We start from the raw sequence: 16575 nt of genomic DNA, 5'->3' as shown, positions 1-16575 counted from the left end.
AGCACCTGCACATGTGGGGGTATGGCGTGCGCCCTTCTTATTGGATGGTCCAGGAGTGGGTGTAGGTCCCTGATTAAGTCCATGATGGTTTCGGGGTGTAGCCTGTACCTCTCATGTATCTCTGCATCAGTCAGCTGGAATAGTGTGATGCGCTGTCTGTAGATTTGTTCCTCCCGTCGCCACACCCTCAGTCCTGCTGCCTGTAGACGTAGGCGCCTTGCAATGACGTACATGGCGGCCATGTTGTCCACGCTGTTGCATTTTGGGATTGCCTATATGCATTGTTGATGGTTACCACCTGCTTTCAATCCGTGTTAATTACCGACTCTTATTTACCGATTTTCCTGGATTTCTTAATTACCGAGTGCTCCTACATGTCATTTTAAATTTTACCACTTCATATTTACCACTTCATGTTTACCGAATCGTTAATTATGTATTCGGTAAATCTGATTCGGTATTTTGGAATTCGGTAAATATGAATCGGTATTTACCGCCTCATATTTACCGAAAAGTGGTTTTTGGACTCCTACATCTCACTTGTCTGAATACCGGTCGGTAACGGCATATTTACCGAAAATCGGCCGTTACCGACCGGTATTTGGCTACCTACATGAGGCCCCATGTATGTGTAAGTTTCTGTAGAAGTAAGTGTGGTGATGTGTGTATAACTGTATATGCAAGTAAATTGATCTTTGATTCTTTATTAGCATGAGTGACTATGTGTGTGAGTAACTCTATGGATGAGTGGCGTTGTGTAACAGGATGTATAGATGTATGAGTACATATGAAGAGTGAGTACATGTATGAGTGACTGTATAGGACTGTTGGTGAATGAGTGGATGTGTATGTGGATCTTAGAATTACTGAATAGGTTGTTGTAACTGGTATTGGTATGTCCATTGTTTTGAAAATGTTAGTTTCTATTTTTGAATGTGTGTACCAAAGGTTATATTAGGGTGAGAGGAGGTCTGCCACTCTATCACAAGGATGATGTCATCAGTGATGTCATTTGAGATGTCATGAGTGATGTCACTGACCATGTCATGAGTGATGTAATATGTGACATCATCAGCAGTGCATTACGGACGCGCGAGTTATAGTTAGCTGAACTAACTATAACGGGGGAATTTCAATGGTTTTGTACGAGAGAAAAATCCAGCTAACTATAACGCCCCTGAAACCTATGGTTTTTTCAGTGAATTTCTAAGGTTTTTTAAATGCTAATTCCCGTGCCTGAAACCTATGGTTTTTTCAGTGAATTTCAAAGGTTTTTTAAATGCTAATTTCTAACTATGACTACAGAGATAGGACATGTGAAGAAAGAAGAAAAAACGCACAGAAAGAAAAAAAAGAAATGCAGAAAGAAGCAACAGAAGTCCTCACAGACGAAGAAAAGTGCAGGAAGAAGGATAACGTGCAGAAAGAACAAACAGAAGAGCAGAAAGAAGCCTTGTCGCAAAATCATCCTGTACCCTCAACTTTTTCAGACGGATACTGGTGGTAACTGAGTCTGACTAACCAGTCCTAGAGCCAGTGCTATGTTAAAAGACTCTCAGAATACAGTGAAAACACCCACACACACTTGGGAACACCATGCATTGGGATCCCCTTGTGATTAGCATGACCTCCTCTGTAAGCCCCTAATATATAATAGGGCAGGAGGATTAAAACTACCTCTTAAAACGCGCCACAGGGCGTGTTTGCACACATCACCTCAGGCCCCGTCCCCTCCCTTTCCCACTGTGTAAACACGCCCTGTGGCCGTTTTAAGTTGGGAGATTAAGTCCCCTTGAATCCTGAGGGTCTCTAGGGTCCAACTAGACCACTGGGTACCTCCAGTAAGCGCCACAGAGCTGCGTTGCAGAGAGATGTAAAAAGGGGCACAGCCTAGACCACCTCTCTGCAACGCAGCGCATTGGCACTTACTGGAAGCACCTGGTGGGCTAGTTGGCCCCCAAGGTCTCTCAGGATTGAAGGTGAATTATTTCCCCAACTTAAAACGCGCCACAGGGCATGTTCGCACACGTTAACTCATGCCCCGTGCCCTCCCTTCACCACTGTGTAAACACGCCCTGGTGCCGTTTTTAGTTGGGAGATTAAGTTCATTTGAATCGTGAGGGTTCATAGGGTCCAACTAGCCCATTAGGTACCTCCAGTAAGCACCACAGAGCTGCGTTGCAGAGAGGTGTAAAAAGTGGCACGGCCTGGACCACCTCTCTGCAACGCAGCTCAGTGGTGCTTAGTGGAAGCACCTGGTGGGCTACTTAGTCCCCAGGGGCCCTCAGGATTGAAAGGGAATTATTTACCCAACTTAAAACGCGCCATAGGGCGTGTGTTTGCACACGTAACCTCAGGCCCGTCACCTCCCTTCCCCACTGTGTAAACACGCCCTGTGGCCGTTTTAAGTTGGGAGATTAAGTCCCTTTGAATCCTGAGGGTCCCTAGGGGCAAAATAGCCCACTAGGTATGTCCAGTAAGCGCCATTGCAGAGCGGTGTAAAAAGGGGCACGGCCTGCACCACCTCTCTGCAACGCAGAGCAGTGGCGCTTACTGGAAGCACCTGGTGGGCTAGTTCGCCCCCAGGGTCCCTCAGGATTGAAAGGGAATTATTTCCCCAACTTAAAACGCGCCACATTGCGTGTTTGCACACGTCACCTCAGGCCCCGTCCCCTCCCTTCACCACTGTGTAAACGCGCCCTGTGGCCGTTCTAAGTTGAGAGATTAAGTCCCCTTGAATCCTAAGGGTCCCTAGGGTCAAACTAGCCCACTAGGTACCTCCAGTAAGCACCACAGAGCTGCGTTGCAGAGAGGTGTAAAAAGGGGCATGGCCTCAGAACACCTGTCTGCAACACAGCTCCCTGGCACATACTGGAGATACCTGTTGGGCTAGTTGGCCCTCAGGGACCCTTAGTATTGATGGGGAATTAATTCCCCAACTTACAACTGGCCAGGGGGCGCGTTTGCAGAGTGCTGCAAGGAGGGGGCGTGGCCTCCGGCACGATGCCGGCCTTTTATTTATTTTATTTTTTTAAGAAGGAGGGCTGTGTGGCCCCCCTTCTTTTTCTAATGTATTGGCCCTGGGGACCCCATCCCCCAGGGCATGCCCCTAATTGTTTTTTTTTTTTTTTTAATTTGGAAGAGGGCCGCGTGGCCCCCCTCCACAGGCCTTAATCATCCCCAGGGGCCCCAATCCCGGGGCATGGCCTTTTTTTTTATTCTATAGGAGGGGGGCTGTGTTGCCCCTCTCCTTAACCCCTTCCATGCGGGGCGGATTCCCCCGCTGTGCTGACTGCTGCTTGCGCGGGCGTGGTCATGACGGAACGGTTCCGTCATGAGCACAGCTCAACCGACGCTCATGACGGAACCGTTCCGTCATGAGCGTCGAAGGGGTTAAGCCACTTATGGCCAGGGGACCCCATCCCCCGGGGCCGGCATTTGTTTTTTATTATTTAAAAAAAAAATATATTTATAGAAACACCTAGGACATGCTGGACAAACCGTATGTACCTATCACCATGATGATTTGCGTGATATTCATTAAAAGGCGTACAATGAATCCATGTGGAATGTATTTACACCGCTAGTGAAGCTCTGATGTGTCTGACGCCCTACCGTGCCTAATCCCGGCGCCCCTGCTGGTGGGTACTCTCCAAGTAGACACCCTTGTCGTTTATTTATACAAACATGGGTAGCTATAGACGGGCACATTTAATACACACACACAGCAAGCCACTCAAAGGGGAGTCAACAAAAATTTGACCAAAACTATGCAAGAAACCCCCTCACGGTTAATAAAACTCACATCCACCGCCGGATGTGTAATACTTTTTATTTTACTCTCTGGAGAGGAGACAAATCTCACTTGAGAGTCACAGCGCCCTCCTGGCTGAGCCCAATGCTGTGTTACACCCACCAGTGCCCGCCGAGTGCCACACACCTCTGTGTTATATTCCATCAGCTAGTGCATATGCTATGACACTCTCTAGCCCATGTGCACTGTAACACCACCCCGTGAATATGTCATGCCACACTTGCCTTCGCACAGGTTATATTGCTCCATCCAACGTGCCTTCCTCGATGCCTATGTTATAACGCACAGCGCTATGCCATACATATTACAATCTGGGATCCATATCTTTGTCACAGTGCATATGCAATGTTACACTCCCCAGCACATATTTTATATTACAACTTTAGAGACTAGTTAGGTTACACAACACTGCCCTGTGCATATTACACTCCAAGGCGCATATCACATAGCACGCGCTAGTGCCTGTGCTATCTCGTGCTCTCCAATGAATCTGTCATTGCACACAATGTATTGCATATTATATTTCACGCCCCGGTTCAGCTTATATCACACTTTTTGGTGCATAGTTTATATCATACACTATATCTAGTTTTGATTTTCAATCGTGCGCTCAGGACTATGTGCTATATAACACTGCGTTCACCTACCCTTTTCACGGGCATTACAGTTTGCATTGGGGATTGAGGGTCAGGGGGTGTTTCTGCCAAGAGAGCCCGGAGTCACATTCACAAACGTCCTCTTCTTCCTGAATAAAAGTGAGATTATGCTGCATACTTGTTCATATTTTAAGTAGTTCGCACAGACACACATTTTAAAAACAATACAGTTCCTAATACCCTCCTTCTCTGAACAGTTAGCTTGCTGCCCCATCCACTTCCTCCCTTTCCTCTGTTGTCTGAATCCATGGACTAGCCTCCTCCCTCCTACCATGCATGGTCTGATGTGCTGCCACTGCCCTCCATGTAGCATGATGTACCAGTCCACTCCTCCTGCCCTCCGTTGCCCAAATCTATGCCCCATCATTGACCTCCTGCTTAGCCTCTGTGCTTAGCTTGCTGCCCCTATTCTCCTTTCCCCTGCCCTCCGATGTCTTTGTGCATGCCTCGGCTCCATACTTTTTGCCCACAATGTTCCATGGACCTGCCACTCCTATCTACTCTGAGTGTTCTGTTGAGCTGCCATTCCCCTCCCACCTGACTAGCATTGTCAGATGACTGTAACCTGTCCCTGCCACCTCCACCCTGCCTATCCACATGCCATGCCCCTATCCCCTCCCTCCTGTCCTCCATGGTCCATTTTACTGCCACACCCTTCTGCCCTCCCTCGTCTGTTGTGCTGCAACTGCTCCTCCTACCTGCCCCGCACGGTCAGTTGTGAGGCCCCTTCCCCTGAACTCTCTTGTCTGTGCCCAGGTCCTGACCCTCCCTTCTATCCTCCATGGTCCTTTGTGCATGCCCCTGCACCCTCCTTCTTGCCCATCATAGCCATTGTGCTGCCACTAACCCTCCTGCTTGCCATGCATGGTCTTCTGTGCTGCCATGGCCCCTCCCACCTTCCCTGTGTGGTCAGCTAGCTGCCCCTGACCCCCTCCCACCTTCCCTCCATAGTCTGTGTGTATGCCATCATAGTCTCACTGTTGCTCTCCATGGTGTGTCTTGTTTTTAGTGCCCATCCTGCCTGACCTTCATGGTCATCTTGCTGCTCCTGCCCTGCCCCCTTGCCCCCAGCCCTCTGTTTCCATGTGAAGACCCCTATTCCCTCCCTCCTGGCTTGTCTGTTCCATTGTAATGCCCCTGATTCGTCCCTCCTGCCCTTTATGGTCTGTTATGCTGCAGCTTTCTCTCCTGTCTGTCCATTATGGTCAGCTAGCTACCATTGCCTCTTTCCCCTCTGTTCTCTATTGTCCATGTGCATGGTCCTGTCCCCTCTCTATTGCTTTCTATGGATTGTTGTGCTGCACTCCCATCCCGCATGCCCTGTGTGGTGTATTGTGCTGCTGCAAACCCTGATGCCTGCCCTGTAGGGTCAGTTTGGTGCACCTCTCCATGTCCCTCCTGTCCTCTGTTATCCGAGTCCATGCCCCTACCCCAATTCCTCCTGCCTTCCATGATCCAATGTACCATACTTGCGAACATTTTGAACATGGTAAGAGGGAGATTTTGAAAAAAAACTGGAGTATTGATTTTCCCCTTTGAGTTACATTGAAAAAGAGGAGATTGTAGACAGGAGACAGATCAAATAAAGCCCATTTGATCTTAAAAACATTGGACGTTTCCTGGCTGATTCGGGTCTGTTGGCATGTATGGTTGTACTACCACTGCCTCTTCCTTCTGCCCACAATGGTCTATTATATTGCCACAGCCTCTCTTGCCAGTCCTGTATTGTTGGTTTGTTGCCCCTGCCCCCCTTTCCACTGCCCTCCATAGTCTGTTGTGCTGCCACTGCCCTTCCTGCCTGCCCAGTGTGGTCGAATTGTTGCCTCTGCACCCTCCTACCTGCCTTCAATTTTCAGAGTCCGTGCCCCTGGCCTCTGCCTCTCAACAGTATCCTAATGAACAACTAGATTGCTAACATTCTATATTTATTACGAAGGTGTGGAACGCCTGACGTCATCTTGATGTAATCAAAACTGAGCATTTCCTTTAGAAATTACATATATTAGAGGGTCTTATTTGCATCAAAATTATGGTTAGTGCTCTCTAAAAAACTAAAATGAGGACATATTTTCTGAGTTTTCAAATAGCGGCAAAGCACTTTTAAATTATTTGTTATCTTTATGTGTTTTTATCCAGTTGACCACTTGATTAAATGTTGCCCTTAGGGGAGAGGATGTGGTGTTACTTCCAGAGCTGCAGACTTTGCAACTGGGGAACCAGGTTTGAGTTTCTGCGTCAGCTTAACATTCTGTGATTCTGGTCAAATCACTTAATCTCCCCATGTCTACAACCAAAATGAATTTGATCTTGTGTGATGTAACCAATGCTCATGTAAAGCACTCCAATACCTGACATGTCTGCACTATATAAAACTGGAAAAACACAAAAAATAGGTGTTTTGCACACTTCTGTCATTGGGCTACATGTGGGCTACATCTGGGTGATATTTGTGCTGCATTTGGGCTCTTTTGTCTCTGGTGGCCATCTTGGGAGACTTATTTGTTATGAAGTTTCCTAATTTCCTCATTTACTGCAGTCTCCTCAGTAGGAAATACTTCCAGTTTTTTACTTTGGTTCCATCAAGAAGGCATTCAGATGTGTTACACATTTGCCATAAATTCTGAATGTTAGCACTCTAATTGCTCATTAGATCACTGTAGTAAAGCTACTGCTCACCAGGGAATTCTGCTGCTGGTATTCAAAGTGCATGTTTCAGTCTGCATGTCAGATATTTTTAATGAAATAGAAGAGGTTTTGAGAAGTCAAAATGTGCCCTAATTTTTCTTTCTGCAGCACTAATCATAATTTCTATGGCAAAATGAACCCCCTCATTTTGTTCCTTTGCAAATTAAATGTTTTAAGTGTTACCACTTTCTTCCAATCAAGATGGCTTCAGGTGTGCCATACTTTTGTCATAAGTAAGACTGTTAGCGCTCTAGTTGTTTGTTTGAACATTCTGGGACATTGTGTCATTGGGCTATACTTGGGCTACATCTGGGTAATATTTGTGCTGCATTTGGGCTCTTTTGTCTCTGGTGGCCATCTTGGGAGACTTATTTGTTATGAAGTTTCCTTATTTCCTCATTTGCTACAGTCTCCTCAGTAGGAAATACTTTCAGTTTTTTACTTTGATTCCATCAAGAAGGCATTCAGATGTGTTACACATTTGCCATAAATTCAGAATGTTAGCACTCTAGTTGCTCATGATCACTGTAGTAAAGCTACTGCTCACCAGGGAAGTCTGCTGCTGGTATTGAAAGTGCATGTTTCAGTCTGCATGTCAGAATTTCTTTAATGAAATAGAAGAGGATTTGAGAAATCACTCAAAATGTGCCCTGATGTTTCTTTCTGCAGCACTAATCATACTTTATATGGCAAAATGAACCCCCTCATTTTGTTCTTTTTTAAATTAAATGTTTTAAGAGTTACCACTTTATTCCAATCAAGATGGCGTCAGGTGTGCCATACGTTTATCATAAGTAGGACTGTTAGCGCTCTAGTTGTTCTTTGGAACACCCTGTGAAGCTGCTATAGAACACAAAGGAATCAACTGACAGTCTCTGCCCTTGTTGGATGTACATGTTTTACTGAGAATGTCAGACTTCATTCTCACATGACTGAGAAAGATAATGTGAATTTACAGAAAATATGCTCTCAGTTTAGCTTATAGATCACCTTCCAAACCTCTGTGGGAAAAGCATGAGAAAATATTTTTCTCTCAATCATGATATCCCAGAAGAAGGTTTTTTCACATGGTGAAATCACCTTAGAAAATACCACAATTCCTAAAATGAGTATGGTACCATCAACAAATGATTTATAATGTAACTAAAGTCTTAAAACCTTCTATTAACTGCAATGATTTTTAATGAGGTGCTATCATGTATATTGGTCCCAAGATGGCTGCCAACACTTCTTGGATGAAGTGCTGACAGCCAATCAGATCTCAGGATAAGATGTGTGGTTAGGCTCCGCCCACATATATATATGATTTTACTTTTGATTTTCTCAGGAACTACTGAACAGATTGACACCAGACCTGCAAAAGGCACTTCCCTGACCTGAGGACTACCTCTCTGCCAAATTTCAAGTAATTCTGTTCAGCCGTTCGGGCTGTACATTGGACTAAAGGTCCCTATGGAAAAATGCATGGGGAAAACGTGTTTTGGGACCCCCTTTTTTCTCGGCCCCCGCTTGACAAATCACCCCGAGACTTTCAGGGTAGGAGCGGAGCGGAGCGCCCCACCTATTTTAAAAATTTTGCGAGGATTCGTCAACCGGCGCCAAAGTTATTCCAAATAGAATGTTGCGGATTTCCTATGGAAACACGGTCCTAACTATAACTATCTACTGGCGACCGCCAGTAGATAATATATATATATATATATATATATATATATATAATCTACTGTAGATAGTTATAGTTACAACCTAGTTTCCATAGGAAGTCTCAAAATTCTATTTTGAATACCTTTGGCACCGGTTGACGAATCCTTGTGAAATTTTCAAAACAAATGGGGCGCTCTGTTCAGCTCCTACCCTGAAAGTCTTGGGGTGTTTCGTCAAGCGGGGGCCGAGAAAAAGGGGGGGTCCCAAAACATGTTTTCCCCATGCATTTTTCCATAGGACCTTTAGTCGCGGCTACAGCCCGAACGGCTGAACAGAATTATGTGAAATTTGGCAGAGAGGTAGCCTTAAGGTCAAGGAAGTGCCTTTTGCAGGTCTGGTGTAAATCTGTTCAGTATTTCCTGAGAAAATAGCATTTAAAAGCATATCAATATCTATACGCGCGCACCGTGCGTGCACTGTGCGCGCCCCCTGCCGTGCGCGGGCGCAATTCTGATTGGTTTTTAGATGTCGGTAAACATTCGAATCGGTCGAAACCAGGAAGTGTCGGCCGCCATTTTGTCTCTCGCAGTCTGAGGGGGTGAAAAACAAAGGTGGAGAACGTGAAAAGGGGGCAGAGTGGACAGTTCCTGACCCCCTAGCCTTGGTCAGGGGGTCACAGAAGGACCCCCAAGGGTGAAAAAAACAATTGTTTTTTTTTTTAAATCGCGCAGTGCGTGCACCGCGTGCGCACGGCACGCACTGCGAACCGTGGGCGCTCGGTGCGCGAAGCGCACCTAGTGACCATAGAGCGCGCACGGTGTGCGAAGCGCACCGTGCGCGCACGGTGCTCGCACGGTGAAAAACCTGAAAAAAAAAATTAATAAATACATAACTTAGCATTTAAAAAAACGTACAAATTCACTGAAAAAACCATAGGTTTCACACACGTTATAGTTACGAATTAGCATTTAAAAAACCTTGCAAATTCACTTAAAAAACCATAGGTTTCACACATGTTATAGTTAGCTGGACATTTCACTCGTAAAAAACCAATGAAATTCCCACGTTATAGTTAGTGCAGGCAACTATAACTCACGCGACCGCAATCCTCTGCTGATGTCGTCAGATATTACATCACTGATGACATATGTGTCTTTCTGAAAAATAAATATTTGTAATATATGTATATCTAAAGATTAATGGAAGAAGACATGGGTAAATAAGTGTCTAAATACAGTGATGTAATATCTGACGTCATCAGCAGAGGATTGCGGTCGCGTGAGTTATAGTTGCCTGCACTAACTATAACGGGGGAATTTCATTGGTTTTTTACGAGTGACCGCAATCCTCTGCTGATGACGTCAGATATTACATCACTGTATTTAGACACTTATTTACCCATGTCTTCTTCCATTAATCTTTAGCTATACATATATTACAAATATTTATTTTTCATAAAGACACAAATGTCATCAGTGATGTAATATCTGACGTCATCAGCAGAGGATTGCGGTCGCGTGAGTTATAGTTGCCTGCACTAACTAGCCGTTCGGGCTGTAGCTGTGTCTAAAGGTCCTATGGAAAAATGCATGGGGAAAACGCGTTTTGGGACCCCCCTTTTTTCTCAGCCCCCGCTTGACGAATCACCCCGACACTTTCAGGGTAGGAGCTGAACGGAGAGCCCCATTAGTTTTGAAAATTTTGCGAGGATTCGTCAACCGGCGCCAAAGTTATTCAAAATAGAATTTTGAGATTTCCTGTGGAAACTAGGTTGTAACTATAACTATCTACTGGCGACCGCCAGTAGATAATATATCGCTAAAATGTATTATGTTTAAGATAAATCTACAACAATAAACACAATAAACTGAGTTTACTAGCAGCGAAGGAAAACAACATATTTGCCAAATTCAAAATGTGAATGCCTCTAAATTGTAGCTGAACACTGTACCCTATTTGCTTGAGCTAATGTCATGGCATAAGCAGATGCTGATTAAAATGGAACACGATTATGCTACACTTGTATGCGGACGGAAGTTAAAATGCCTGCCAGTGGGATGACATTGGACCACCAGTAGACGGGTAATTAAGATCCTTATATAGAGTCAGCATTGTGTTGTGTGTGAATAGCTCACTAATTAGAATATGGGGTCCCTTAAGCATAGGGTGACACAGAGATCAAAACTGCAGCAAAGCTATTAAAATTTTTCAATTGCCAATTAACCACATTGTTAAACTGAGCTTTATTTTCAAGCCTTATGCATATGCACATTTAAATCATCTGGCATTAATAAGTTATTTGCTGGAAATATGTTTCAGATGGGCGACAATGAGGTTTGTGCCATCACAGCTGTTAATCTTTGTGGCAAATTAAAGGACTTCTTGTTTCAGAAGAACACAAGGTGAAAATATCCTACTTGTTTAAGACCTTAAGTGATACAATACAGCATGCCCCCGGCATGCATTGGTCGTGAAGAATTTATAGGCAGTGCAATTAAATGCCCCTCTCTTTTCTGTTCCCACAGGAAGAGCCATATGTGATGTTCAAGAAGTCAGATAAGCCATTGTACGGAAATGATCGGTTTGAGGGTTACTGCATCGACCTCCTTCGAGAGCTGGCCACCATTCTTGGGTTTACTTACGAGATTAGGCTGGTGGAGGATGGCAAGTATGGAGCCCTGGATGATGGCAGCCTACAATGGAATGGGATGGTCCGTGAGCTCATGGAGCATGTAAGTAACAGATTTTCAGTTTCATTCCACCAGACCTTTGTATATGTTCATGGAAAAAAATGAGGAAAAATGGTTGACTTTTCAGTTTTGAGTAAGAATCAGCAACCAATTGACCTCATTTCAGTTCATTCTCTGGCATATTTTTAGAACAAAAGACTTCACATCGCAGTTGACTTCCATCAGTCATGAGGATAATAAAAAAAAGCACACTGTACTCTAATTAGCATATTTTCACAAGAATTACAGTCCGTTAAAATCTGTAGTGTTGCTATAGTAATTACCACAATGTCATTTGTAATGACAGATGTACGTACATTTGTATGGCATTAATAGAAACAGTCCTTAGGTGACACTTATGGAAAGGGAAAAATGCTTTTACCTGATCAATAATTTGAAGGAAAATGCAATAGTTTCCTTTTGTGACTTTTATTTACTGTGCTCTTTCAGCATTTCCTTCTCTGTCCATATAGATGTGCCATTATATCGTCTCCGTTCTACTTTTTCAATATCTTTCAGCATGCATTTGTTCACCTCTTTGTGTCTTTTAAGTTGTTCTCAACTTTTCAAATATTTTCTCTCTCTCTGCTTTTAAATATAATAGCCTTTTTTAAGGACGTGAGTTCTGACACTCAACACACCCCTCAGATATTTTGGTTTTGGAGTGTTGCAGCGAAAGCCCAATACAATTAGGAACATAACCTTAACACTCCTACTGTTCCCATATGGGTAGGATTTATACTGAAGTTCAGTACTTCACCTCAGAGGCAGCTATCTCCTCCCTGTGCAGTGCCGTGCTTGTCGCCTGTGCCCATACCACTAGCAAGTTTTTCCAATTGTTGTGGGCAGGGGGTGTTTGCTATTCCATCGCTTAGTGATTACCCGTTTAGCTACAATAAGACCTAGATCTGTGCATCTGGAAGTGACTATGTTTCTTGGGTCTGGGAAATAAGCTCAATATGCATTACTCCCATGTGTGCAATTGGGGCCTATCAGTGTAAGCCACGAACACCGCCGTCACCTCTTGCCAATATAGTTAAAGTGTAGGCCAGAACCACAGCATATGTAATAAAGTAGCACTCACCGGCATGTATCGCGGGCAAACAGAGTTAGTTAGTTGGAAATAGCTGTTTTGCTTGTCTGGAGATAGGTACGCTCTGTGTGTGATGTAGGTATGAATAACACGAAATTTGGCATTTCGTGGTATATGTGTGGGGCTAGCCAGGAACATGTCCCACTCGCCATCTGTCCAAGGAGTACCGCTATCTTCCTCCCACCGCTTGCGCAGTGACATCAGAGGCTGTAGAGTGTGCATTAGTAAAGCCTCCGTCAGCCAATGTATAATGTGACATCCGTTGCCCATAACTTGCAAGTACTGGATCAGGAGGTGCATTTCAGGTTCTGTGTTCATGTTCCCCCATGACGTCGTAAGTGATCGAATAATTGAATTATGGTACAGGAATTGGCCTGCTGGCAAGTTATACTCACATGACAGTCTGTCAAAAGGTATCAGTGTTCCGTCAGTGTATAAATCGCCAAGTGTGTGTATCCCGGCAGCATGTCAGTGTAGGAGCATACTATTGGGGGTGCCAGTTTTGTTTCTCGGGTTCCCTAAGAGGGGCAGTACTGGGGCATATGGAGTTGTGCTCCAGGTGAGGTATAGGCTGAATTTGTTACAACGAAGACCCAAGGCTAGGTAGGTCGGAGAGGGAGTGGGGGGTCGAGCCATTGGGTGAAACAGATAATAAATCTGAGAGTGTGACCATGGTGGTAGCGTCAAGAATGTGTCTGCTAAATTAAGTCCTGCGAGCCATTTTGCCATCCACTGGAGCTGTGCTGCTTAATAATAGAGTTCCATGTTTGGAACAACTGGTCCACCCTTGTTTTGGGGGTGCACATAATTTACTGAGTGCTATTCTGAGACAGGCTTGAACTCCAGATAAAGCCCCGAATCAACTGTTCCAGTTCACAAAATATTTTTGTTGTGACATAGACGGGGAGGTTGGAGAAATAATACAGGAGCTTAGGCAAAATCACCATTTTGGTCAAAGCAATTCTGCCCATCACATTCAATGACAAGGTTTTCCAAAATTTCACTTGATGGACCTTTCTCTGTCATAGTGAGGAGTGTGTAAATAGGCTGTCCAACTGTCAGCTATCCAATGAGGCTCATTAATTGGTAGCTAACTCTCAAATAGGTGATCCGGTTCAGTTATATTACTCTGAAATCCAAGCTATAGAAATAAGTATTGCAATTTGTAGACCAAACCTCCTAAAGAAGTTTAGTCTAACAAGAATCATACAAGCCAAAAGCTCTGCTGTGGCTACACAGCAATAATACCTGATGTTCTGAGAATAGTCGGTAACTATTTCTGTTATACATTTAAAATCAGCATAGTTTTTACGGAAAGAGCATTAGGCATAATAAGACTCAGACAACTTTAGAGGATTTGGTTATTGTATTAAAGATCCATAATCAATGCCATTTGATTGGTACTCGTTCCCTACCAGTACTGTTATATGCAGATGAAACAGTGCTGATAGAGAGAACGGCCAATGATCTAAAAACCCTCTTGAATACTTTTGATTCTTTTAGGAAGGATTAAAACCTCTCAGTCATCCTCACCAAATCCCACGTCATGGTGGTGAGGCCCAAGTAACCCAGAACAAAATCCTTTAGCCTGGATGGGCACTTATTGTTAAAGGTCGAGAGTTTCATCTACTTGAGGTTGTTAGATGATTCCAATTTGAGTTGGAATCCCCTGATTGTGGCTATAGGTCGGAAGCTCAGGTAGACTATACGGGCAGTTTTTAGCTTCACTGCTAGGTTCGGAATCAGACCCCTCCAAGCCCTTGTTAAGATTTATCGGTCCAAGTGCATTTCTAAAGCCTTATATTCGATTGACATTTGGGGCTTTTTGTACCCACATGAGCTCCAGGTGGTGGAAAATACATTTCTCAGACAACTACTCTGTGTGCCTCAGTGTATGTCGACCTTCTGTGTACATTAAGAGTTGGGGGTTAGGTATTTAAGCAACCAGATTGCCTTGCGACCTCTGCTGAGTTGGGTTAGGGCTTGGTCCAGGGAGGAGCTGGGTCTGAGTTGATTAATTATAAGCGATTGCATGTTACTAGATCAGACCCATAAAATACCATGGCTTAGGTATGTAAGGGATTCTCTCTCTGATCTTGGAAGGAGGGAGCTATTTATCCACCATGAGGATATCTGTTGAGGGGACTACAAATGGGTAAGGGACCATTTTGTGGAAAGGGTAATATTTTCTAGGGAAGGGGTTGAGCTGTTGAAACCCACAGTTATTAAATCTGCTCTGACAACTACCACACTGGACATGGAGGCATACTTAAGTTTTGTAAAAATAACATTAGGGATAGATACCTGCTTGCAAGACTCCCATTTAATTTACTGCACCTGATACTTGCTACTCCAAAAGGATGTTTTGATCTAAATTCTCTTGGAACTTGCAATTGTGATAGAAAAGCCCTTCAGGATTCCATGCACTTTATGATGTTTTGTAATTTATATTCTGAACCAAGGAAGGTTTTTATTTTACCGGTTCTAAAAGGAAAACGTTTTTTACAAGTTAACCCTACTTTTATATGTTTACAGATGTTATCAAATAGATATGCTATGGCAAATGTTGTAAATTATTTGACAACTGTAGTTCTTATATGGAGCACTTGTATATCCTATAACTTGTACATTTATTTATTTTTTCTGCGTATAATCTGTTTACAAACAGGCTGCTATGAATTTTGTCTAATGTACTATTTTTACAGCTGTTTTTGCCCTTTATGGTTTTAACCGATCAAATCCCAAATCAATGCTTATACTTAACAATTTAAGAATCTCAGTCATGAATCTAACAGTTTGAAATGCAAAACCATACACCTAGTTGAAATAAGCTATCCCTAAATAAAAAGAATCCATAAGAGGATAGTTTTTTTAGTAAACAAAACAATTTCTATCACCAACAAAGCAAGACGTTGGTTCTCAAAGGTTTTCTGAGTATGGGAAAGAAGATCAAGTTAAATTCAACTAAGAGGGAAAATTCCATGGGAATAAGCAAGGGGGAATGGGGCATAAATCAGGAAAGTTCAAGTCAGGTTTCTCACCAAACTGCTCCAAATCGTCTGACAGGGAAGTTCATCAGCAAGGGCAATCAACAAAGGGCTTAAGAGTAATTTTGGCAGGCAAGGAAACGTGAAACGGGGTCATCCAAGCTTAGGCAAAGGTCTCGTCCTCAAAAAGGCACATCAAGAGAATTGCAATGTGAAAAGCAAAATGCATTCTCCTCCTCCTCCTGCACAAAGTAGTTATATAATTCAAATGTGTCATCATGACATCAATGTTCGGTCCACAATGGTCTGATCATCATGTGATCATCCTTCCACCTTTCCAGGTACACATTGTTACTCCGGCATCTTTTCTCACACACGAGAAACCACTGTCCTTCCATCCTCACAGGTTAGTTGACAAAGAGCTTGTTTATTTAGCTACTTTCCACAGATATAGGGAGAAAATTATTTTCCCACCAGTCACACCCAAAGGGGGAAAAAGAAAGGTCTTTGTTGTCAAAGGGAATGTTTCATGAATCAAGAACAAATAAAGCAACATTTGAGGAAATGTATTTAAAGTCCATTGCACAAGGATATGAAATAATGCAGACTAGGAAGAAAAGACATCTCAGCATGTTTAAAGTCAACATTTCATATTTTAGTATAACAAACTCCTACTTAAATTTAAGCATAACAAAAAAATACACACATCTCACATATAAACTTTTTTGTAATGTTGTCAGAAATTGTTGCACAAAAATATTCAATTTCAAATATGGCCTACTGCATCTATTTCAAAAAATAGCAACCTGTGAATTAATTTAAAACATTATCAATATAAAATCGTTCTTGAATGCAATTGTTCTTTGTCAACTTAAGTACTTATAATGAAAATGTCAGACATCTAACACATTTATTTAGGAATTCCACCAATATCGAGATTGTTAGGACACTCTGCAATAAAGTCAAC

The 16575-nt window shown here is 43.3% G+C and overlaps 1 protein-coding gene across 1 annotated transcript in view; it reads left to right on the top strand.

The window, feature by feature from the left end:
* The window catches only part of GRIK2 (glutamate ionotropic receptor kainate type subunit 2), a 1523718-nt gene that overhangs the window by 851776 nt on the left and 655367 nt on the right, over positions 1 to 16575 (top strand). The window contains exon 10 of the mRNA XM_085611186.1: positions 11325 to 11531. Within this exon, the coding sequence (XP_085467312.1) occupies positions 11325 to 11531 (207 nt within the window). The remainder of the gene's footprint in view (positions 1 to 11324; positions 11532 to 16575) is intronic.

Source organism: Triturus cristatus, chromosome 6, assembly GCF_964204655.1.
Source record: "Triturus cristatus chromosome 6, aTriCri1.1, whole genome shotgun sequence".
NCBI lineage: Eukaryota > Metazoa > Chordata > Amphibia > Caudata > Salamandridae > Triturus > Triturus cristatus.
The sequence above is the reverse complement of the archived record's forward strand: the minus strand, read 5'-3'. Positions and strand labels throughout refer to the sequence as shown.